At 39.2% G+C, this 27,187-nt stretch overlaps 1 protein-coding gene across 2 annotated transcripts in view; it reads left to right on the forward strand.

Annotated features, from left to right (window-relative positions):
* Positions 1-27,187, forward strand: part of fgd1 (FYVE, RhoGEF and PH domain containing 1) — a 59,851-nt gene that overhangs the window by 13,470 nt on the left and 19,194 nt on the right. Inside the window, exon 1 of one of the 2 annotated variants that reach the window (XM_049485872.1) lies at positions 17,173-17,607. The exons of the other annotated variant lie outside the window; for it this stretch is intronic. Coding sequence (XP_049341829.1) covers positions 17,550-17,607 — 58 coding nt within the window. The 5' untranslated portion in view covers positions 17,173-17,549. Of the gene's footprint in view, positions 1-17,172; positions 17,608-27,187 lie in introns of those variants that run through there. 2 annotated transcript variants of the gene reach the window in all.

The following is a 27,187-nucleotide window of genomic DNA, read 5'->3' on the forward strand; positions in this document are numbered from 1 at the left end:
TTACTCACTTTCCATGCCCTGAGATGATTTTCATAGAGTGAGACAGTTTGACCTTTTATCTCAGTGGAAATACTTACTTTTAGAGTGCTGCAGAGCAGGTTGATGGTATGATTGTGTAGCTTAGCTCAGAAAAAGTGAATTGCTGCTGTTCTTTTCTTCTTCAACTTGTTGACAGCTACTAGTGGACGTCCTGATCGACTAGTCAGTTAGCTGATTAGCTGATGCAACCCCTAGCGTAGAGTCACTACAGCAGCTGATATGGGACACCATCCAGCTGCGATGTAGAAAATTCCCAGAAAATGTCCCAGAAATGATGTAGAGTCATTCTGGGGACAGGCATTGAAAGGTCCTACACTAAAAACAAAATTGATTTTCATATTTATTTATTTTTTAATACAGGATGAGGTAGAGGATACCTTCTACTACCAGATCAGGAGAATCTCTCGCTATCTTTAATAAACTCCTGAAGACAGAGCTCTTCAAAGAACACTTACTCTCCTAACACCTCTAACTAACTACCTTCTACTACCAGATCAGGAGAATCTCTCACTATCTTTAATAAACTCCTGAAGACAGAGCTCTTCAAAGAGCACTTACTCTCCTAACACCTCTAACTAACTACCTTCTACTACCAGATCAGGAGAATCTCTCACTATCTTTAATAAACTCCTGAAGACAGAGCTCTTCAAAGAGCACTTACTCTCCTAACACCTCTAACTAACTACTTCTAAACTCACTTCCTTCTTCCCCTTCTTCACTTCTCTATCCCATCATTTCCCTTCGTCCTCCTTTAAGCCCTATCTAAAAATGTTTTATCTTAACTTCTGTTACTTTTGTACTTGACTATTGTAAGTCGTTATGGACAAAAGCGTCTGCCAAAATGTAATGTAATGGATGACACTCTCAGAAGCACTCATTGTCATTGACCCCTGTGATTTAGCTAAAGTCTCACGTTTTATATTGCCAACTTCTGGGGCACCACTGAAGCCACTATTGCCCTACTCTAGGATCTTGATCTAGAAAGAGCATGTGGCACAGCTGGGAGTCAACCCGGAATTGTAGCTGCAGGGCACACATACCCCCCCCCTGTCCTGGGCGGCGAGGGGGATGGTGCATTCAGCGTTGATGCTGGTGTGAGAGCAGCTATCAGTGAGGACTGACAGCAGCTTCAGTCACACTCACACCAGCTGCTGGTATAAATAGTCAACTTTAACTCTTGCTTGGCTTTCAGAGAGGAGAAAAGATTAAAGCAGAAAGCTCTGTGGAGCCAAGTAGAGGTAAACAATATGGATAAAAAATGTGTCTGTGATAATGCTGCTGGATATCTGCATACACTTTACCTCATTCTACCTTTGTTTCACCATGATTTACCTCACTCTACCATTAGTCCACCTCACTGTACCTTTGCTTTACCTTGCTTTACCTCACTGTACCTTTACTTCACCATGATTTACCTCACTCTACCATTAGTCTACTTAACTGTACCTTCACTTTACCTTGATTTACCTCACTCTACTATTAGTCTACCTCACTGTACCTTTGCTTTACCTTGATTTACCTCACTCTACCATTAGTCTACCTCACTGTACCATTGCTTTACCTTGATTTACCTCACTCTGCCATTATTCTACCTCTCTGTACCATTGTTTCACCATGATTTACCTCACTCTACCATTAGTCTACCTCACTGTAACTTTGCTTTACTTTGATTTACCTCACTCTACCATTAGTCTACCTCATTGTACCTTTGCTTTTCCTTGATTTACCTCACTCTACCATTAGTCTATCCCAATGTACCATTGCTTCACCTTGATTTACTTCACTCCACCATTAGTCTACCTCACTGTATCTTTGCTTCACCATTAGTCTACCTCACTGTATCTTTGCTTCACCATTAGTCTACTTCACTGTATCTTTGCTTTACCTTGATTTACCTCACTCTACCATTAGTCTACCTCATTGTATTTTTGCTTTACCATTGATTTATCACTTTACTTAAATTTTGTTCACTCTACCTCACTCTATCTTGCTCTGCTTCACTCCCGCTCTACATCGCTGTACCTCACTCTACTTCACTTCACTTTGCTCAACCTCACTCTACCTCTGCTGTGTATTACGATAGCCGTGTGCACAGCAGAGCTGGGGGAAAAGCTGCTTGCCCTTCTCATTAAGAGACTGAAAATGAAAAAGAAAAGAGCTCTTTTGAGGGAACCACAAAGCATTTGTGCTTAGGGCAGCCTTATTTGTGCATTTTTCTCTTTAGTTGTCTATAAGTGGACAGTGCTTCCCACTCCTTCGATACACAGGCGTCTCTGAAGACAGTGAAAATAAATTACGTCCTTGAGCAAGACACTTAACCCCCACTCAGAGGGCACTGGTTACACAGTAACCTTAATCTACCCAACCCCCAAACACCCTCAGGTCATACTGTAGAGTCCCCGGCGCAGTTCCTTAGTCAAATAAAGGTGATTGCGGGTGAGTGAAGGGATCTCATTCTGTCCGCTCACCCGCACTGAGGGTGATTTATCGCCGTGTCTGCCGCCCGGGCGATCTTTAGCAGGTACTGCGGGAGTGTGTGGGTTAGCTGTGAACATGGTGGCAGCATGTGAGGAAAGTGTGATGACTGTTCTATCACCCTCTGTTTCTCTTCCTCTCTCTCTCTCTCTCTTCTTCATCTTTATCTCTTTCCCCTCCCCCTCTGTCGTTCTGATTTGCTATGGTGAAAATTTGCATCTCGTCTTGATTAGAGGTGTTTCTGCATTTTTGTTCATTTGTATTAGAAGGCAAGTAATCTATCAATGGCTGAAGATGATGGGCCTTGTTGATCATAAATAAATAAATATCAATATTAAGTTATTGTCCAGCAGGCATGCATGATTATATCAGAGTTATAGGCAAATAAAGGCAAATACATGTATCGATGGGGCTCTAAGTGGTCCAGGAGACTAAGGTGCTGCCACTATGATCGGGAGATTGCTGGTTCGAATCCTGATCATGTAGCTTGCCATCAGCTGCTGGAGCCCTGAGAGAGCACAATTGGCCTTGCTCTCTCTGGTAGGGTAGATGGCGCTAGAGACTAGTACTAGATAGTACTAGTCTTCACCCTCCTATTGTTGGAGTATTACTAGTAATAGGGGGAGTCCTAATGAGTTGGTTAGGTAATTTGCCTTATAAATTTGGGAGATATATAATATATATCAGCGTTATCAATATAATTCCTGTATCATTATACATTTTTTATGGAATAAAAAATATTTCAATTAATTTAAGCTATTTTTTATGTATTTTTTTGTTAATTAATAAGGTTAAACAGTGGTATCTAGCCTCTCTGTAATGTATATCAGCAGCGGAAGATAGATACATGTGTAACATCAGTTTATTCCTGATTCCATTTTATTGTCCAGCTCTAAATATTTTGCTCTTCTGGAGTTCAATGAACACGTCATCAGATATTAGCTTTAAAATATGCACTGAATTAAAACTTCTGCCTAACAGCCAGTAGCAGTGTTTCAGTTCACACTTCATTATGAACCCATCTCACCTGTCTCATTACACCTGAGTTATCTCATCACACCTGAGTTATCTCATCACACCTTCACCCCATAAGAACTCACTCTGCTTCCTGAACTTTACTTACTTACTTTAAACCATGGGTGTCCAAACTACATTTGCGGCCCGTTTCCTTTTTTGGAGCGGCCCGCGAGGTATTTTAGAAATAGAATGAAAGTTGGCCCGCTGTTAAGCAGGTTTTTATAATGTGAGACTCAAAGTTTGAACACTAGGTGTCAGAACTGAGCCAACGAGTCTAAAAGCGGAGAGGGTGCGCATTTCTAGCGCAGAAAAACGGGGCAAAGAGTCTAAAAGCGGAGAGAGTGCGCATTTCTAGCGCAGAAAAACAGGCCAAAGAGTCTAAAAGTTGCCGTAATTAAGGAGTTTAATATTAATAGACATCTTGAAATTAAACATCAATTTGAAAAATCTTAGTTTACACAACACTGTCAAAAATAAAGATAGTAAGTCAAGTAAAATGGTGTGTAAATGAAATAATCAGGAAAATGTATTATTTAAAGTGGTATATTTCATTATTTGTTTTATTATAGAGTCTGTGGCCCGTGACTTCAAATATATTTCTCCTTCTGGCCCCCAACAAAAAAAGTTTGAACACCCCTGCTTTAAACCGTATCCAACAACTCAAAACTCATCAACTCCATCATGCTGCTTCTTTCTCTCCGCTCACTTCGTCAAACTGTCCACCGCAGGACTAAGCAGAGAAAAGGGGGAGGAGAAAAGAAAGAGTAGGAGAGGGAAAGATGGAGGAGGAGAGAGAAAAGAGGTGAGAAATGGAGGGAAGAGCGGAGTGGAGAGAAGAAAGTGGAGAGGAGAGTTTATGATTAATTACAGTGGAAAGAGAAGGAAGGAGGAGGGGGGAGAGAAAGTATGTCACTGTGTCAGTATGTGGGAATGCCATGCTGCCATCAGGAACCGCAGACAACGTGGCAGAGAAGAGGCTGTGTATGTGTGTGTGTGTGTGTGTGTGCATGCGTAAGCAAGTGTGTGAGAGGGAGATAGCAGCAGCGTGTGTGTATATGTGTGTGTATGAGGAAAGAAAGAGAGGCAGAGAGAGAGTTAGGAAAAGATTTGGATTTAGAGGTGAAGAGAAAGTGTGTGTGTGAGAGAGAGAGAGAGAGAGAGAGAGAGAGAGAGAGACTCAACACTGTGTGTGATGAAAAAAGAGAGTGAGAGATTAAGGTAGTGGCTGAGTGAAGATGTAAACAGTATAACAGTATTTAATATCACAATTATAATGGCCAAAATGATCACTGTTATCATCAATATTAATAGTAAACTGTAAAAATGAATGAAAAATATGTATTATATTTGATATATTTAATATGTATTATATTTGATGACCCTTAGACCCACAGATTTCACTCTACCAAGGGCCCATCTCAATTTTCCCTTTTTTTATCTAGTGCATTTTGTGAGTTAATTTTAACATTTCCATAATGTTAGTATTATGTGGGAAACCTTCTAATAACCATTATTATGCCTCACATTTTGAGAAGATTCATGGAATATGATTTCTATAAATGTAAAGGCTAACCTTCCTGGAACATATTCAAAACATTGATAAATGTTCTTATAACATTCTCTATTAGCTGGGATGGCAGGTTAATGTGAATGTTGTGGCTCTAGCAGCTTGATAAATCAGTTTGATTAGTTTTGATGGGGAAAAACTGTTTACATTATTAAGAGGCTATTGGCAAGTTAAACAGACAAACCATATAATTCTCGCAATTGACCACAGTTTTAATGAAAATTAAATGGAAATGGTAATACTAACCATTATGATTTCATCATGGTTTACAGTGAAAATAAGTATCATTTTATCTCCTTGGCTGAGAGACACTGTGGGTTGTATATAGAGAGAGAGAGAGAGATTAAGGTATTGGCCAAGAGTCAGACTGTGTGCATTAGAGAGACAGACAAAGGCTGAAGTATGGCTGAGTGATAGTGTGTGTGTGTGTGTGTGTGGGGGAAGCTTTAATCACAGAGAGTCAGTGCGAGAGAGGGAGATTTAAGCTACTCATCCAAATCCTGGAGTGTTTTTATCTGTGTGTGTGAGTGAGAAGGTAGGAGCTGGATCCTCAAATCACCAGAGCTGTTTAGAGTGTTTTGTGAAAGTGAGTCAGCTGTGTGTGTGTGTGCCAGATCAGATGCTTGGTATGTGTGTGTGTGTGTGTGTGTGTGTGTGTGTGTATGTGTGTGCGCACTTAGAAAAGAGAGGTAAATATTCCTCAGGATTTGTTGTTCCACGGCAGTAGCAGAGCCTTAGTGTTTAGGCAGACTGAATCTCAGCAGTGGAGAAAGGCTCACGCTCATCTTCAGCACACGTGGCTCCATCGGTATTTATGGTATTTTCACACAAGCACGGGTCCTGGGTTCTGTACATTTGATCGAGTGTGAATGCTGTTTTTTTTGAGCGCAGGATTGGTCCAGAGTACTGATTTCTGGTCCTGCCAAATTCGCTTTATGCAGACTCTGGTGTGGCAGCTATCCGCTCCCGGTGCCGTGTGTGGGGTCGTGTGAAAGGTTCATTTATTATAATTATTTTTATTTTTTTTAATATAGAAATTTATATCTAACTTTTCCCAATTTCTTACCAATTTTTTACCAATTACTCAACCCATTTATTAGGACTCCCCTATCACTAGTGATGCCCCAACACACCAGGAGGAGGAAGACTAGCACATGCCTCCTCCGATACATGAGAAGTCAGCCACCGCTTCTCTTCTCGGTTCCGCTACATCAGCTCACAGCCACCCTGTGCTGCGGACATCACCCTAGGAGTGATGTGGGGAAAGAGCGCAGCGCCATCTACCCACCCGGAGGGAGCAGGGCCAATTTTGCTCCCTCTGAGCGCCCGCAGCTTGATGGCAAAGCTGCAAGAACCGGCGACCTCCTGCTCATAGTTGCATCGCTTTAGACCGCTGGACCACTCTGCGCCCCTTATTAACATGATTTATTCGACATATCGTGTTACTTCACTTTTCATCACTATACTAAATACCTAATGCCTAATAAACTCAAACTGTGATAGGACTGGAGCGAGGGTACTGTAATAAGCTCAGCTTTGTTGAGTGAGTTCAGGTACAGAGACTGCATGCATACAGAGGTGATGCACAGTCATCTCGCGCTGGCCTACATGGATAAAGAGATATGAGAACGGCTGAACGGGGAAATACAAAGCATCCCAAAAGCGTGGTTCCTCAATGTGTGTAATAATTATCCAATTAAAATAATAAAAGTTTTTGTGATCCACGATTTAGAAAATGTTTTGTGTGAAAACAAACCAGAGAAAATGAGCTACCTCCCAAAGAAGCCCAAAATCGATTCTAGGTTTACAAATGGTACAACATATTTATTTTGCTATTCACAGGATAAAAGAATGTGGTTTCTGCTCTGTAAAAAAGGCCTGGGTCAGTTTTGTGTTTGTGTGTGTGTGTGTGATTCTGAACATATGATTGTACCCGGTCACACTGCAGCATCTCCTTTTCAGCTGGTCCTCTCTTCCACTCCTCCATCCTGTGTTTCGTTCCAGGCTCTAAAATACCAAGTCAAAGATCACTGAACTGACATTCCGACCCCGTCTCAGTTTAACAAAGCGCTTGCATTCCAGAACACACACACACTCACACACTCTCTCACACACATACAGACTTGTTCACAAATACAAGTATTATATAAAATCCTCAATTTGGTGTAGTGGATTTATTTTGTTTATTTATGTATTTACTGACAGTCACTGACAGTGATATAAATATAATTAGCATTTAGGTGGCTGTTATCTGGGCTGCTGTTAACTTGCTGGTCCTGATGAGAGCCAGTTTCATCATAACATTTTTGATGGTCTTTGGCCACTTGAGTATACTTCTTCTAGTTCTTGACATTTTCTGGCTGACATTGACAGACCTTCATTTCTTGAAGTATTTTTAAGTACTTTACTTAGTTGAGAAGTTCTTCTCATAATATAAATTACAGCATTACTTTAATAAAGCTATTCACTGTATACCTGTAACTCTACCTCTTCACTACTTTACTTTAACTGATGCTCTCAAACACTTTATTAAGAGACAAGAAATTCAAGTTATTAACTCTTGATGAGTTCAGCACAGCTGTTAACTGACAGCCTGAAATTCCAGAAAATCATCAGTACATTTGAATGGTGCCAAAACAGCAAAATCTGTTCTTAAAAGCAACAAAAAACAATATATGAGGCCAAATTACATAATCAGACTGAGTAAAGTGGTCATATTAAATACTGTGGGAGGGGATATACAGCAGTGAATCATAAATATATTGATCAGTTAACAATATAGTTGGTGTCCTAAAGTTTCCCTACCATTTCTTTAGATTTTTTTGTTTGCATTATATTAGTTTCGTATTGTCTTAACATCTTAACTAAAGATCAGATCTACACTTTTTTGTTTGCACAAGATTACACACAGTAGAACTTTATTTCACACACACACACACACACACACACACACACACACACACACACACACACACCAGAGTTAGAACAGAAAGAGAAGAATGATACAGAGAGACCAAACCAAAACAGACGCTGTGTGTAGAAGCTAAGTTAGGCAGCTTGTGGTGAAGCTCTGAATCAGGGTTATCATGTATCACAGTGCCACAGTACTGTGCTCTGCAGGCTACGGCCACAGACAGTCCAGTCCAGCAGTAAAATATTCAGATTCAGCAAGCAGCAGAATAAAGAGTTAAGATTTTAACCTCCAGTAAGCTCATCCCTGGAAATCTTCCATCCTAAATCCAGCCCTCGCTCCTGACTTTCCAGCTTCAGTGCATAATTCTAAAATCTTTCCCCTCCGAACCTCACTCTCCTTGACACACACACACACACACACACACATGCACACACACACTCAATCGTGCACACACACATGCACACGTACACACTCTTTCTGTGATGGTAGAGGGTGCAGAGGTGCAGATTAGGCTCAGCTATCTCGGTCTCTTTAAAGCAGAAAGCCCTGCCCCGCTGCAGAGGAAACCCTGATAAAGCTCTCCATTGTAAGAACGATGTCTGCTCTTTTGATGTTTTATCGCTGCACTCAGAGTAAACACCACCACTTATTTTCTTAAGCCTCGCCAGCTCCTTTTGTCTTCTGTCAGGCACTGATAGATTACAAAAATCCATAAAAGTGTGCAAAAGTATGAATTATTCAGAATATATAATAGTGTCTAAAAATTGGATTCAGTTTTAAGCTTGAGTTAAGTGTTTTTTTTCACAGGAATGTTACAGGAATTAGCTAACCCCAACACAAATATTAATGCAATTAATAGTTAATGCAATTTTTTTTAAGTCTAAGGTGTAGCCATAGTTTGAGTTTCGTATGCCATTATGCATGTTTAAACTTGTATAGCGGACCAATCAAACATTTATGGGGTAGGGTACAAATCGCAGAAATTGGCATTTAAATTGGAGTTTGTAAGTATTTGGAATTTGGGGATTTTGGAGACCTCTCTGGTGATAGTGTGTAATTACACAAACTATGCAGAAGAGTACTTTTAAAATGTGCATTGTGGTGCAGTCCCCTTTCAGAGTGGGTGAAAGTCAACATTCATTAGTTTAAAATGTTTCCACTGTTTTGAGCAGCAGCAAATGTAGCAAACTAAAAATCTGTAAAATTGAGTGTAAAGGCTTTATTTGAGGTGGGAATAAACCGTAATTGTCGATAAGCAACAGATAATTGCTGTTAGAGGACAGCTGGTTAACATGTGTTCCTTAGATATATTAAGAATTCACTCAATCATGTTTAAGGCTGTTTAAGTGTTTGTGTGCATTTTCTTTACATTTAGTCAACATAATCGACAAAATCATTTATAAAAATTTGTCAACTCGAAATTTCAGTGTGGATTAATCGGTTATTAGTAATTGAAATGCACTACATGAGGTGCTGTGTACAGAAACGCAGCAGGGGAGGCTTATAGGCTGCTAATTCCAAATGATCAAATAATCAAATATGCCCAAACTCAACAGATCACATACTGGTACTTACTCAGTAAATATCAGCAAATTCAAAATGTAAATGTCTTTAGGGCATTTAAAAGATATTTAAATCACAGGTTTTTCTGTTCCTGCTGTTTTGAAGTGACTTCATTTTTAAAATCATTAATAAAACAGTCATTCGATTAACTGAATTAACTAAATTAGCAATAAACGGAAAGCTTAGTTTTGCGATGATATTAATCAAACCGTAACAGGCTCTGGGTTTAATATTAATTTTAGCTACGTTGCAATATGTTGCAAGGCATCACTGTCTGTCACTAGTTGCATTATGTATATATTGTATGTTTAGACAATAAATGAAAGGCAGTAGCAAATTCACTAGTTAGCAAGTGAAGTGAATTAAACTGATTAAGTGATATCATGCTACTGTGTGGCTACGAGGTTACATTTTTTGGTACCACTTTAAAATAAGACTACCTTTATAAAGGGTTTATAAATGGTTTAGTTTATTAATGGTTGCTAATTAGGATGTAAATGCCTTTAAAATCATTAATAATCAGTTATAACACATACGTAGAAGTGTACATAGGCCTGTTGTTCGCCAAATAGTGAACCCACAGAAACATAACTGATTATTAATGATTTTTAAGGCATTTACAACCTAATTAGTAACCATTCATAAACTGATTGTAAACCATTTATTAACCCTTTATAAAGGTAGTCTTATTTTAAAGTGGTACCCATTTTTTAATTGGCATCCACTTTATTTCTGGTCGACAGCATAAATGACGTAAATGTCAGCCTTAAAAGTCAGAGTCCCTTTGTCTGTTTAGTGTGTGTGTGTTTGTGTGTGTGTGTGTGTGTGTGTGTGTGGAGACAGCTGGAGGAGGAGAAGGACCAAAACCAATCCGTCCCTTTGGGAGTGAGCCGATCATGACGGCAAGCAAACAGCTGAGGCTGAAGGCCGGAGCCCCAGTCACACCAGCACCACTGCTGCCGTCCTTAAATACCCCAAAAATTCTTCTTCACCAAAACTGCCATTCATCCCATACAGTCCCTGTACATTCTGGAGCAGTCAGAACAATGTCGTCACCAGCCCTGCTAAACTTAGCACTAACGCTAAGCTTGCTAACAGAAAGCCTGGCTAACACAGCTATTGTCCACTGCAGCAGAGGCGTAATGTATTTTCCAAACCCTCCAGTCTTAAAGTAATCAAAACTTCAGAGCCTTCTGATTGGAGTCTTAAAGCTTTAATCTGGAACCGAACCACAGATCCGTTTCCACAGGGACGTAATATAAAGTTGCCTTTGTGGGTTGGCAAGCTGACGTTAGCTTTCTTCATAGTAGTTATTTGTAATTCATTGGAAATCCAGTTCTCTGCTTTATAATATTAATTTTCTTACCAAACAGAGGTGAGGGCCAGCACTTATGAATGCATATGCACATGAATACTGGTGTCAGTGGCATTAAACAACCAATTAGCCACTTTGGAGGGAGGCAGCATATTGTTGTATATGGTATTTTGTAATACCAAAAGCATAACTATGCACTGATAGATGGTGCCTAATGAATGGTAGTGAAAGGAGCACATTTTTAAAACATTTTTTAACTGAAAAAATGTTGGACATGAAATTGTATTGTTTTATTGAGTATTTTTATTGTTTTTGATGTACAGTATATTTGAGGTATGATGTGCACTTGAGAGAAGAAAGAAAATGCTATGCTTTTATTGGCTGGTATATGCATAGCCTATACATTGTAATGTCTAACATCCGCTTAGCATAGCACAGCCTAGCTTAGCTTAGCATTGCTTAAAACTACAACAAGATCAAATGACAAGCATATTTTCAATTTTCAACAACAATCTGGGTCTTATTATTTTTGGACAGTAGACCTTAGCTCGGAAATATTCTCATAAGGACTCAAGGAGACTAAACAATAAACCATAATCCACAAAAAATAAATGCTCAGTGGCCCTTCTGTCACGCCATACCACTGGTGGCCAAAGGGTTCACACACACACAATCTTAAACACATACTTACACACTAAACACACGGCAGATAAGATTCAAATTTGAGTCTTTGCAGTGAGGGGTAAAAGCACTGTGAGTGTTTATGCCAGTTGTACCATCATGGGAAGAGCAAAGTACAGTATATGAGAACAGTCTATAATATAATATGATATGGAATTAATATCTGTGTGATGTAAAATAATTTTACCACTGCAATTTTTTATCTAGTCGCTGAAAAGCCTTTCTCCGCCATTGCTTCTTCAGTGGTCCTTTATTTAGACTGGTTTGTGTCTTTTTCCTAAGCTGTATTGCTCTTGACTTCTTCCAGATTCTCACTTAAAATGGGCTTAAAATTGACGAGCACAGAATAAATATGAGGATCCAACACAGTAGACTACAGTGAAGCGGCCAATTTGCATATTATTTCCACCGTGGCAAATTCATTCAGAACGATGTTGATGAACAGCACTCCAGCGTCACTTGGCTAACTGGCTTCGCTCAAAGTGACGAAACTGAAGAGTCTGTCCCCATGTGCGGCGTGTGCTCTTAATTACCCCAAGATAATATGTGTGTTTGCTGAGGGGGCAATAAAGGGGTAAAAGACTGAGAAGGCAGGGAGGGGGTCAGCCCCATTAACCTCCAGTTCACCCAGCCCTCGCAGAATACAAAGGAGCAGCCTATTCAGTCTCCCAGCCTCATTCTTCTCTTGTTCTAACACAACTGAACCAGCACATGACAGGCAGTCGATATTTAGCTGGTAGGTTACATTTTGTTAGAGGTGAAACTCCAGACTGTGTATGCCTGTGGCCTGTATAATTTCCCCCTTACCTCAGACGTAGATGATCGAGGAGTGTCAAGACATGTTTGGTGTCTGAAGTTTAACTTAATTCTGGAGTTTTGTACTGGAACTGTAAGTTTAATGTAGCTAAAAATATAGAGACATATTCTACCCAAAAATCGGGCCTATATTATCTTTACATTATCGTCTTAATCTGTGTTTAATCTGTCAGAGTTAGAGAACACAACATCTCAGCATAATTGGTGCAACAGAATTTGATGTGTCATGATGCATTGCTTATTCAAATAATAAACAGTGCTGAAAATGTGGGTTTTTGCCTCTTTATAGTAAGAGGAATAATTAAGCATAAAAGCAAGAGAGCTGTCTATGTGTGTAAACAGCTTGTTGTTGTGAAGCTGAGAGAAGATAAGAAATCAGCCAGAGCCATCGCACAAATATTGGCCAGAGCCAGTACAACTGTTTGGAATGTCCTGAAGAAGAAAGTCATCACTGGTGTACTAAGCAACAGTTATCAAATTGGTATCGACCAAGGAAAACAACAGGAGTTGATGACAGAAGCACTGTATGTGCTGCAAGAAAGATCTTTTCATTTGTCTTAAACTGTGCTTAATCTGTAAGATGTTCAGTAATGACACAATGACCTCGTTCACAACTGGTTACTTCATGTGTCTAGAGTGTCAGGATTTTATCTGGATGAGCCTAAACCACACAAGAGTGCAACCACACTTATCCCAAATCTATTTCAACCCTTAACTTCCTGGTTAACTAATTGGTTATTATATTGGTATTGTCTATGGTTAAAGCTGATTTATATAAAAAAGCAGAATACAAGACACATTTAAACCAGGTACAAATCCCATCACCTATACCACTTCAGAAGGTGGTCTGAGACGCAGATTAGCCTTGAATGAGCAGATTGGCATATTCTGTCCTGCACATCAATCCGATAGAATCCAGATGCTTAATTGCATTAGGTGACCAGGTGTAAGACATGGACCAAAATGTGGCTTAATTCAATGCACTATATACTTAACAGGGCTTAGTTTGGAACATATATAGCCCTAAACAGTACACTCACTATACACTGACTAGGTCATATTTGAATCATGGCCTTTGTATGCATGTGTCACCCTTGGTATATTTATGGATTTTCCTCTCTTTGTAAAGCCCAGCTGTCTGTAATGAAAGTATATTAGAGTGCATGGGCATCAGCAGAGCTTCTGTTAGAGCTATAAATAGGACAGCTGCTTACTTTTGCCTGTCTAAGTGCATGAGCACGTGTGCGTTTATATGTAAGTTAAATGCCCTCTGGGGTGTGTAGTAGTGTAGTGTATTGTGTGTTATTATCACTGAGCATGTGCGTGAGTGTGTAGGAGTGGTGCGAGTGGGCCGGGTGACAGTAGGCAGATGGCCATCTCCCCAGGGAAATCAGAGGGGTAAATCTCTCCATTTAAATCCTCCGACCTGCGCCAGGGCCGGAGAGAGCAACAGCACCACCGCCCCAGCAGGGGTGAGGAAGAGAGACAGAGAGGGAGAGAGAATGAGAGAATGGGAGACTGAGGAAAGGGTGATGGATGCCTCAGTGGCCTATAATCCAAATTCTCTCCCTGCTGGAGATTATTAAGATCCGTCACAGTGAGCACAGAGCCAGCACAGTGTAAAGTTGCTCTGTGTGATGATGATGAAATGCGGTGTGATCAGACGAGCACTCAGGAATTGTGTTTTTTTTTAATATAGTCCCCTGACTCGAAAGAGGCTATAAATGCCCCCTGTGGTTCTCCCAGGGCTCTTGTTCATGGAAAGGAGGAAATGAGGTGATGTGGCCTTTTCCTGTGGCAGTTCTTGTCTCCTCTTACCTGTCTGTCATGTCCTGAACATGAATCCAGGCGGAAACTGTCTGGAGAGCAGCAGATTCAGCTGTGAATGTGTCAACATGTCCAACATCTTGCCCTGTCACTGAGCTGATTTATTCTATTCTCACTCCACATACACTCTTAAACTGTTAAACAATACATGCACTACATTTGCAAAAGGTTTTTTAACACATCTATTGATTTTTTCTTACACCTGTAGTCACAGGTGTATAAAGTCAAGCAACTAGTAATGCATTCTACCTTTACAAATCTTAGTGAAAGAATGGGTGGAGCTAAAAAGCTCATCGATCTCAAGTGTGGTACTGTAATAATATAGCACCAACTAGACACCCTCCCAGATATTCCACAATCAGCTGTGAATAGGTATTACTGAACAGTGGAAAAGTTTAGAAACCACAGCATCTCAGCATAATGGCACAGCAAAACTTGGCATTTCCTGATTAATTGATTATTTAAATAATATACAGATTATACTGAAGATGTGGGTGTTGCCTGTGCAGACTGCATTTATAGTTAGAGGGTAATCAACATAAAAACAACAGAGCTGCCTATGGGATAAGAAGAGAAGAGAGCTATTGCACAAATATTGGTCAGAAGAAGAAAGTCATCACTGGTGTACTAAGTAATAGCAGTTCAATTTGTCAATTTGGTATAGACCAAGAAAAACACAGTGGAGGTAATGTCATGGCATAGGCTTAATACATATTATCAGAAATATTGATAGCCCATATATATCGTTCTGTGCTTATATCTCTGTGCATGAGGATATCAAATTTAAAGAAAAAAACAGGTCAGCACATTTTTCTCTGACTTATTTGAGCTAAAGGTACCCCAGCTCACCCCAACACTGCTCTGGCTGCAAATTACAAAGCCTCAGTGTATCAGCCTGATAGTGCCTGTTCAACCTCTTGTCTCTCCAGGCTATGCCAATTATACCAATTTAAGTTCTGTTCAGTATTATAGAATAAGACAATATATATATATATATATATATATATATATATATATATATATATATATATATATATATATATATATATATATATTGTCTTATTATATACTACTGTGGTGCTTTGTCTTAAAGGTTCACAAATGTATACATGTATGAATGTGTTAATGTGTGTGAATCACTGAACCTGTGCATATATGGGTACATGAGTATGTTTACTGTAATGGAGAGGTATGCAGTATGTTTCTTGTCATGTTCTGTGTATACTAGAGGTTCTGTGTAATCTAAGATAAATCACTTACGTGTGCAAACACACTTCCCTAATAGTCACTGCAGTGCTGACAATGACCAACCACCCATATAATACCAGCCCTGTGGTGGCCCTGTGTGGTCCTGACTATTAAATAACAGGGTGAAAGGAGGATAAAAAAGTATAAGAAGAGAAAAAAGGAGTGTCCTATGTAATCAGTGGAGCTGTTAAAATAGACAGTGAGTCTAAAAACAAGGAGGTTAACTTAAGGTTTTTGGATCATCGGTGTGTATGTTTGCACCAGGACGTTTTGTGTTAATTGCCTAATATTTGTGTGTGTAAGTAATTAAACTAAAAATATAAGTAAACTAGTTCACTAAAAATCAACAAAAATGGAGCTACTTTATTATCTTTGAAGTGTTGATATTCACTGTGTTACAGTTTTGCTACTAACCCATTGCTACTATAATGCATTTGTGGACTAAACACTAAGCAGCTACAGCTATGGAAGAAATAAGAGACCACTTAAAAATAATGAGTTTCTTAGATTTTTGCACCAGGTGTGGCATAAGGTTATTCAAAAGCAGTGTGCAAGACTGGTGGAGGAAAACATGCCAAGATGCATAAAAACTGTGATTATAAACCAGGGTTATTCCACCAAATATTGATTTCTGAACTCTTAAAACTTCATGAATATGAACTTGTTTCCTTTGCATTATTTAAGGTCTGAAAGTTCTGCATCTTGTTTGTTATTTAAGCCATTTCTCATTTTCTGCAAATAAATGATCTAAATGACAATATTTTGTATTTGGATTTTGGGAGAAATGTTGTCCGTAGTTTATAGAATGAAACAGCAATGTTCATTTTACTCAAACTTATACCTATAAATAGCAAAATCAGATAAACTGATTCAGAAACTTAAAGCTCACCTTCCGCGAAAATCCGATTTTTCTTGTGTTTTGTGGAATACAGTAGGTCTCTCCGAGTTGAATGTGTACACCTGCACATTAAACTGTTTTGCAGCCCCCATTGTCTGCAGGAGCTAAGCAAAGAAATCCCCCCTCCCCCCCTCCGAAAAACGGGTGAATTTTGAATTATCTTTCTGCCTACGTAGGCAGAAACTCACAGACCAGCCCACCTTGGCTCGAGAAACTCCCAGAGGCGGAGCTGAAGCGACGCAACATCACCGCTCATCAGTTAGGAGGTGGGAGGCAGTGAGCGGCAGAGCGGTGGAGGGGCGTCGCAGTGCTCCTAGCCAATCAGAGGAGAGATATTTGCATGCTGTTTGCATGTATGAATATTCATGAGCAAAGCTGGAATCCGGTCATTTTGGACACACCCCTAAAACAGTCCATTAAAAAAGAGCTATACAGAGACACTTGAGCACTTTTTTTTTTACAAAAACGGCTCACATGTCATTCATTCATACTAGAGACCACAACTAGACATTTTAAAATGAAAGAAAAAACGACGGAAGGTGACCTTTAAGTTCTCTTAATTTTTTTTATAGAGCTGTATTTATTATTGTTAGCTACTGTATCATTCAGTAGTCAGTGACAAAACTCTACCTGCTTTATCCCACCCGTATTCCTCGCAGAATCAGTCCAGTTCAGCCAATCCCAGCGCAGGAGAGGAGAGACTTGTGTAGAAAACGGGTGGGGAAACAAATCACGCCTTCCTAAGTAGTTGTCAAGGAAACAGAGCTGAGGACGGTTGGTGGGGGGCGGGGTCATGTTGTATGTGAAAGTGGGGCTGCTGCTGTCTGCCTGAACGCGGCGGCCGCGGTGGGGTGGGGGGCCGTGAGGGAAGACCATTTTACCCCTTTTTTAAGGATTTTAACGGTGCTGTCATGGCTCAGGGCAGTTTAAAACACTATCTGCTGGTTTGGGGTTAAATGTGAGCTGGAACGGGTTAAAACTGGGCGTTTTACCGGGATAGAAAACTGATGACACCGTGAAGATGCTCGCGCCGTCTTTATGAGGGCAAATCGCCTCAGACTGGGTTAAGTTAGCCGGTCGTTTTTAAGCTCGACGGTGCTTCGCTTTTAAGCCTTAATTGTGCTTTAATTTTTTATTATTTCATCATTTGAGCGTTTTGGGGGAGTGGAGTCTCCCACTGGGTATTTTAATGACTGGTTTCGTGTTTTGCTGCGCGATGTACATGGATAAAACCAGTGTGCTCCGGGGTAAGTCCAATTTAGTTAGCATTTTAGCTAACGATATATGTTCTATTACTGTGATTGGAATATAACCTAAATGCATGAAAACGATAACCTACATGGCCACAAATCTGTCTGCAGCATGCAGTAGGTCATATTAGCTGTTCATACATGAGCTAGTGGTTCAGTATGTCAGTGGTAAGATGATGGCAAGGTCCAGAAAGTAAACATCCACCCCAGGATTTTGCTATGACTGCCTGGGCAGCTGCCTCTGCTGCAGTTAAGTATACTGCATTTGGGGTCTGAGATAAAGTATGTTCATTTAGGGGTTTTACTATAACTAATAATACTATGTATACAATACATTTAAAAGGTATATATCAGTAAATCCAATTAAATCTGTGGACCAATGTTGGTATCTTATATAGCGTAAGCTACATTAATACACACACTGTGTAGTTACATATCTAGCTGTGCTATACGTTATATATATTTAACATATAGGTTATAAGACATAAATGATCAGCACTACTGAGGAATATAATTAGCTAGTTTTTTTTATAGTGTAGATTATAGATATTACACATGCATTAAAATCATAATAATCACCTAAACGTTTTGCTCATCTTGGCTTTACATGGTTAATAATTATTGCTCATATATAAGTCAGATCTAAACATCTGTCTGCTTGCAGGTGTTTTATGTTATTTTTAACAAGTTTCAGCTGATAATATATAACTCCAGAAAACGGTTCAGGAATCTGTAAATCTCATGGTGACTGCTTTACTCTAACAAGCTGTAACAAAACATATAAATACAATCAAATCTAGCCTAAAATCTAAAGCTAAAATCAGTTATGCACAGATTAAAACAACGCTATACATCAAATGTACCTTAAAACATGCTCATGCTCCACTGACTGTAATAGAGAGAAAAGCATCTCAGGGGTGGATCTGTAATTTCTGGACCTGGATTTTCCACCTCTGATCAGTGGGTTTGCAGGCAGGCAGGCTTGTCTCAAGAATCTGCAATTTCTCACACCCATAACCCTGCTCTCGTGTTTAAATGTCTTTAAATACCTGCTGGTTCAATGCAAGACATTGCATTCGATTGCTGTGGCACTGCCCTTGTCCTGTTCTGCATTATTAAGTGTGATGGATGGCTCTGCATGCCTGGGTTTGATCAGCAGCCTTTGGGAAAGTCATGCTGCTGCTGCTTCACCTACATTTTTTCACTGTGGTGCAGCATTGCCTCCTCCTGCACCAGTCAGTGATGCAGCCAGGCTGGCATGGTGTCTGCATGCATTTGGAGGGATTTCTCCAATGCAGGGCCTGAGTATGTGTGACTATGAAGGCTATATTCATATCAAGATTGTTGTAATTTGCAGAGGCTTTATCCCAGCTGGCATTAAATAATTTGAGATTTGGCTGAGTATGTGTGTGCAAGAGGGTGTGTGTGTGTGTGTGTGACTATATGGTTAAAAATTTGGGCAGATAGTAAGATAGATTGGTAGATTGATATATCCTTTTATATACAATGCATTGGGGTATGTAAAGACAGTAGCCACAGGTTTCTAAAAACTGCTATAAACTGCAAATACTATCTCATAATTAGCACTGTAATTTTATACTACATTTTCTGCACCCCATCCAGTTAAACAGGCATAATTACACTCTCTACAATTAAATATGTAGTTGGTCTGAATGTTCATTAAGCACTAATGATATCCACAATATATTCAGAAATGTATATAGTATAAGACAACATTAAATATAGGAACATTGCCCACTCCTACAATGCAGTGGATATACACTACAAAACCTTGTTGAGTGTGAATCGTGCAACTATGTGTGCATGTGGGATTATCATGTTTGTATGCATAGGTTGTTTCATAGTGCAGAGGTTTTGCACTGAATAATCATCATTGACTTTGAGCTGTTGCTTTATGTGTGTGATCATGGGCTATGTATGCATATATAAATGTTATATTACAATGCAGGGGTCATATACAAGCAATCATTATTCATGAATATGGGCCAGGGCTTCTTCTATGTGTGTGACTGTGAAATGTGCGTATCTATGTATGCATAAAAATACAGATATTCTACAGTTCAGAAAGTAAACACTAGCAACCATCACAGAATATGAGCCATGACTGTGTGTGTGCATGTGTGTGACCATAGGTCGTCATACACTGGATACCATTATTGATTGTGGGCTTTGGTCTTATGCCCAGATGTTTGTGGACATTGCTTCTAATGAATGCATTCAACACATAACGCTTATTTATTCCCTGTAGAGATGTATTGCCAATAGAACAGGACTCTATGCAGCAGATAAACATGAACATGAACATATTGATCACCACCCCACTTAATCCTCAAATCACTAACTTATCCCAAGAAGTATTGGATGGAGCCCCATCATTGCAGAAAACAGGTTGATGCTTGTCTTATCTATAGAGTATTATTCTTTTGGCAATACTTTTCTACTGAGACTAGACAGGCTGTGTATATGTGTCAGCAAAAGGTGTAAATTAAAGTAGCTGAATGCATTTATTAGAGGAAGTGTCCACAAACATTTGGACAAAAAGTGTGTGGATATGTGTCAGCATTCAGAGTTCTGGCACATTTTGCAGTATCTTCTGCTATAAAACCTGCTATTAATTCACAATCGATAAAGCAGTGCAGTGAAAGGATACAAACACAGTACCCACGCTCACTCTATCACGAGGTGGGCGTGTTTGAGAACAGTCTATATCCTCAGTCTCCTGCTTATTCATCTATTCCTCCCTTTCCTTTCCTTCCTTATAAGCTGTTCAGTGGTAAGAGTTCAGTGTATGACTGTTTTTATTTCTGTATTGCTGTGGGTGTCACTGATCTGAGGCTGGTCTACCTTCCCAAAAACAGTTTTCTTACCAAAGCTTGGGTCTATTGTACTCACCCTCCCTCCTGCTGGTCACAGTTACATTAATCTAATCTGCATTGGTTAGCGTGTCATATCCATTACTGCGGATGACAGATGCGGGACGAGCCGGGTAACTCTGGGACTGCAGTGCTGACCCCTTTAGAGCAGACAGCGGAGGCCCAGATGTCATAGGCAGTTTATCTGCTGTCTGTGATATATCACTGTTACTGCGTCTCATTGCCTTAAAGGAACACTCCAGCAGTTTTTAGACAAATCTCCATCCACGCATCTTCTTGCCGAAGCAGCTGCCCTTCATTGACTGCTATTGTAAGCATGTTTTGAGTTAACGGATGTTCTGTTCAGGGACATGGAAACATGTCAAACTGATTGTCTGTGGGAATCAACCATATGCTACAGATGTGGAGAATAGAGAGTGGGCTAAAATACACCCGAGTATTGCTTTAAAGGATCATCATGGATTATCAATTTAATAATAGTGAAAGCTGAATGCTAAAATTCAATAGTGTGATGTAATTCCACAGAACACCCCTCTAGCCCACACCTAGGCATTATGCACAGTTCCAATTGGTTAATTTTTTTCTGCTCCACAGAGTCTTATTCTGTTGTCAATTCATTTCTACAGGAATTGGAAAAGCTGTATATTTGTGCATTTGCACATTTGTGTCAGTCATGGGGGCATAGGATGGTTTGGCACTAAGTTGCAAAAATCTTAAAAAGCTGAATACATCTAGATATGCGAAAAATCTGATTTGGACTGGCAGTCTGATAGCCAGTGTATATTATCCATTCAATCTTTACAGTTTTCAGAGTTGCAAAAAGTGTTTTAGTCTATACAGGCCAATTAGAAGAAAGGTAATAGTTTTTTAAACATAAAACATATCACTCATATAATTTATAGCCAAAATATAAATGGTCCAGAGTCCAGACCAAACAATGAAGGTCTGAAAGCACCCTCTCTTAAAGGCAAATATATACACTATACTGTACACTTTTTTGTAAGGAATAATAAGACACTGGAAGAACCATATTGTTTATTTGTGACACATAAAGGCCTAAGCATAACCCCTATGGGTGGATCTACACCCCAGTCATCTGTTTTTATGTGGTTTTACAGAACAGTTCTCAGATGTTTTGCTGTTTGAGTTGAGGAATCATCGGTGCCTTTTATTCAGAAAGTGTCTGCACTGCTGTCAGGAAAAAAGAGCAAGAGTTGAAAACTGGTTCATCAGTTGACAGCATGCCATTATTTTGGTGCCATATCATCCTTGGTGGCGTGTCAAGATGAGAGCGGGTGTTCTGCAAGAGAAGGCCCGAGCGTGTGCTGTGTGTTGACTGTCCTGTCAGTGGAGTCTATAATGACACAAGGATAAAAATAGTCCACAGCCCAGAGTTTTCAACACGTCTTTCAGCTCGCCATAGATGAGATGTTATCAAACACTGCCTAACCTTATGCCTGTGCCCAAGTGATTTTCCATAGCATTACTGCAGCACAAAGCCTTCTATCTGCACTCGTCTATTATATGAATTGAAAGCCGGCGGTTCTTCTTACATTCGAGCCATGTTGCTATTCTAAATCCCTCTAAACAAGATTGGTCAAGACAAGTTTTAAGGTGCATAAAAAAATGTCAGATGTTAAAAAGTTGCTGTTTCAACTTTTTCCAGCGTTGCTGCAGCAACAATAAAGGTAACTACATATCATACACTACTGCTTACCGGGATCCTCTGGGTCAGCCCCTTAAATGGGTTACACAGGATTCATGAAATATTCATGTAGCATCAGATAAGATGGATGCATCGGTCAGCAGAAAGATGACATTTTGAATGGATTATTGATTTAGGAGCGACTTACAGAGCAGAAAGATCTCCAATGGTCACTTTTGTGTAAATAATAGAAAGCTTGAATCTGTAGATCCAAAGATATTTACAAACAGAATCTAGTTCCCAAAACCACAAGCTCTAGAGTTGCACAGTGCAAAAGGCAAAAGAGGCATGTTGCAAATCTCTCTGTCTGCTGTGTGTTTTTGTTTTTTGTGCTTATCATTTCAGTCTAAGAGCTCTTTTACTCCATACTCTGAAGTTTTTATGAATGGCAAAAACAAAATAAAAGTTTAAAAGATAAACACATGTATATTAATGATGACTATCATCATTATAAGTCTGAAACAGATTTAGATTTTTTTTATTTTCTGCAGTACTGCATGCTTTAAAATCAAGCTGACCAATCAGAGCTAAGCTCTGTTGAGCAGCAGAACTTGGGCTTCATGGAGCCTAAAGTCAGCAGCAGAAGAGTAAAGAGAATATGATGAGCGACATGAATATAAAAATGCGGAGTAAAGTAAATATATGGCTGAGTTGAGCTGAAAGGCTGAGGAATGATGTACGTTATATGCCCTTTCATCAGCCTGTTTTCAAAGTTTGTCTTGGTGCATCCTAGTCTGTACATGTTCCACAAAGCACCGTGAACTATAGCTTCCTTTGCTGAAGAGCTCATGTGGAGAAGAACAAAACAGAGGAGCAAGGAGAGCCTAAAAAGCCTCAGAAAGCACAATGAGCAAAGAAACTGAAAGGATGGACATTTATGAGAGCTATGGCATGTCTAGCCCTGTTTACAGAACACAGGAGTCAAAAACACAAGTCAGTTTGAAGGTTCCAGAACTTCAATAACCGTATCCATTTTTTATGTCAAAGAAATTGGTACTTGATTGGCGCAAAGACAAAGTTGTGAGCGTAGACCCTGAAGCTGTGAAGTCTAGCATCCATTTGTGCACCTGATTGGGAGGCAAAATGATCTGTAGTAATTAAGCAGTTGGCTGAGCAGAGCTGGGCCTGCAGCCCAGGGTTGGGAGTACACCATCTCGGCATGCACGCTTGTTATTCTACCAGCATGAAAAAGCGAAACCATCCACTCAAGCCAACAATGTAGTGCTGCAGAAATATGGAATATATCATCATGAAGTGTGGTGTTTGGATGGGACCTGTCTGTAGGTAACAGATCACCAAAGAGAATGTCCAGGCCCAGTGGGAGGAGGATTTTGCCGTGCTTGACTAAACCATGGTGTATTTGTTTGCTTACCTTGCTGTGTATCCATCTTCACCATGAAATATTCTCTATTGTGGCTCAAAATATAATAATAATATAATTCAATATAAATGTCCAGTCAGCAAATCTGCACCTACCGACTTGTTTTATATTGGAAGTGCAGCTCTACAGTCTTAGAGTTCAATACTTTTTTTCATTTTTGCAATTTGTCTAGGCAATTAAAGCTACATTTGTGTAGCATCTTAAATTTTATAAGAAAAAAAGTTCACTTCTAATTCCAATTGTGTGTTGGCTGATTCACTGCATTTTAAATTTTGCAGTAAAGTATCAGTCAGCTCTAGGTATTTTTAAACAGTTGTCCGCCAATACCGATATAAGTCCAGTATAATTGTATATTCCTAATAGTGAACAGACTTCTCTATTGTAAAGAAAACTGTTAAGACAGCTATCAAGCTATGATAGCAGATGCTAAGTTAATAGTTAAAACATATCAGTTCTCATTCAGGCTGTAAACTTACTGGTGTAACACAGAACACCTTTATATACATATAAAACAGCACAAAATGCGTGTGTCTGTTATGAAAGCTGCTTTTTTTCTAGACAATATATTGTCCAATAAATATTGGCAATAATTAATATTATATATTATTATCTTTTCATTTTATTTTCATTAAGTAATATACAATTAAATTATAATTAGTCACACATTTTTAAAGATCAGTTTCTTTTCTAATATTAAATTACTATATAGACGATTATTGTATCAAATTCGAATTAATAGCTCATTTATGTTAAAAGACTCTCTTTTCTAAGAAATATTGAAAGGGAAATATTAAACCAGCAAATATTATTGAAGTATCTTCCATATGCTGTTCTATAAGTCATAATGCAATAAATGTGACAGGCCTAAATGCTTGCAAACCTAAAGTAATTTATGCACTGCTTAAATGCTGGCTGTATAACTGAGGCTCTCTGAGGGAAAGTGTTAGACGACTGTGTGCTAATCTGTGTTTCTCCTAAACGTTCATTTCCTTACACTGCAGGTGCTCCATGTGTCTCGTTTGCTCATGCAGAGAATGGAGAGTGTGTATGTGTGAGTGATTCTCGGTCTCTGGATTTGTGCTCATCTCCAGGCGGTGTGACCTTGGAACATGTTCCTGTTAGCTTGTGTGCAGTTCTGCGGCGCTCGGCTCCAAGCTCTTTAGCATACTGCTGAGCACCTGCCTTCACTGACGAAGGACTTCCAGTGTGATAGTAAATCATTAGAACCAATCTTTAAACTGAGTTCATGAATTTGATCATTTAGGCTAAAAGAACAGTGTTTTTATGTGATGTCTTTTGTGTATTGTGTGAAGCAATATAATTACCATTTCTTAAAAGAAAGCTTTAGCCTGTATGAATTCTTTCAACCAAAATATGGTTGTTTTCTGATTCTTTTTCGTTTACTTTTGCATTGGAAAACTCAGGCTTATAGAATAGCAATCAGCATCACCTAAAAAAGTGACATTGGGCTGGATTATGGTCTATGTGATATAATCATGACAATATGAACAATATAAAGGCCACAGAAATAGTACAAATAATGCTCACAGGTCCTGTTTGTACCTACAATCATGTGAAAATCTTTACTTTTACACTGCAGAATTAAAGAACGAATAACGGCTGCAACTAATTATTTTTTTTAAGTAGACTATTCTAATGACTACTTTTAGATTAGTCGATAAGTAAATGATTATTTATGTCATGTCCTTCATCACTTTAAAATAATAGAAACACCTGAATGTGTGATTTAAATGCCTTTTAAATTCCCAGAAGATCATTGGACAGCAATTTAAACTATTTGAAGCATTTTATTGAGTTTATTATATCTGTAAGTATAATGCTTTTTGTGTTCAGAACTGAGTTTAGTGCTTTAGAAAAGCAGCTTGTTGTTTTGAAGTGTGTCGACTCTTCCGCATGCAGGGCTCAGACCGGGAGCTAATTTTTGACGTACTGTTGCCTATTAGAGTTTTTCATCCTGTCGTTCCACAGCAGCCAGAGCCCTCTGGTCCTCTTGGGCTGGTCTTAAGAATGGCATAAATCTCTGAATAGTTGGGAGGTACAGTAGTAGAGCATTTTTATTTTAGGCCTGCCCTGCTGTGGCCCCGTCCACTACATGTATCTTTATCTGTGTGGGTCTGAAAGCTCCTGTCTGCTGTTACATGTCTGCATGGGAAGTGGAGCATGAAAACGATGGCCAGTCAAAGGGAAAGTTCTCTGAAAGAAAGAGAGGCTCTTTAGGCATATTTATTTTGTGTGTGTGTGTGCGTGTGTATGTGTGTGTCTCAGTGCAGTCTGGAAAAGGTCTTATAAGTGTATTTTTGCGTTTGCATGGTCTGTATGGGTTATTGATACACAGTTGTTGAACATGCATCTCTAGTGCTCATTAGAATGTTCTATAGATATTGTTATGCTATTTTTTCCTTATGGGGAAGAGCATTAGGAACGGAGCTTAAGGCACAGAAGGAGAGAAAGAGTAAGACAGAGAGAGAGAGAAAGAATTTGTCCATCTGTTTAGATGTCTGAATGACTTAGGGTAGTCTAGTGACTGTAAAAAAATGAAAAAAAAAACACAAATGGAAAGTTTTTCCTCTGTCTGCTTCTTGACGACTGTGGAAAGACAGTCTGACTTTCTGACCGTAGTTTTAATCGAATGAAATCGAGACCATATTTCAATAAATCCATAATGATGCATTGTTTTTTGTTCATTCATAGCTGCGTCCTTATGTTTATAACTAGGAATATAGCATTACAAATATATATTGCAATGGTGCATGACCTTGTTGAACTATTTCTTTTTATTGTATTTACATATTTTGGCATGTTGCAGATGCTGTCCTGAATACATAAGTGTTTAAATGTTTGCTCAGAAAATATTCCTAGGTAGTGTGAACAAAAGAATCCATATACCAAAGTCAGTATGGATCCCTAGATTTTAAAGAGCTCACTGACCTCCAGTTTGGTACTGTAATAGGATGGCATTGCTGTAACAAGTCAGCTGGTGATATTTTTTCTTCTACTTTCTTCTAGATATTCCACCTCATATTAGCTGTAAGTGGTTCTACTCTGGCCATATTAAGTTACAGAGTAGGGTGTCTAAGTGCTGAGGGGCATAGTGCAGTAAAGTGTCCAACAGTCTGCTGATCAATAACTGTAGAGTTCCACACCTGCTAATAGAAACAGACCTGCAAATGGGAGGCGACTCCATACCAATGCATATAGATTTAGAATGGGATGTCATAAAAGCTCCTGTAGTTGTTAATGTATGGGTGTCCTAATATCTTTGTACGTATAGTGTACATATACTACATTGTTTTTAAATGTCTAATAATAATAGAAGCCGAAGCCTAATAAATGTGAGATTATTGCTGATGCAATTATAAATACAAAATGCATTCATTAAAGCATTTTGTGCTCGTGGGCTCCCCCTACAGTGGTAGAGTGTAATAAATGTTTCAGGCAGATTAGTTTCTCTTTCTTGTTTTCTGGCTTTCACAGACATATTCAGATCATCTGCCAGAGTGTTTGTATGTTAGTTTGTAAAGAATGAACCAGTAGTCCTTGTAGAACTGTTAGAACTAAAGGGTGGAAAGCAGGTCG

This window comes from Astyanax mexicanus, chromosome 12 (assembly GCF_023375975.1).
Source record: "Astyanax mexicanus isolate ESR-SI-001 chromosome 12, AstMex3_surface, whole genome shotgun sequence".
NCBI classification, from domain to species: domain Eukaryota; kingdom Metazoa; phylum Chordata; class Actinopteri; order Characiformes; family Acestrorhamphidae; genus Astyanax; species Astyanax mexicanus.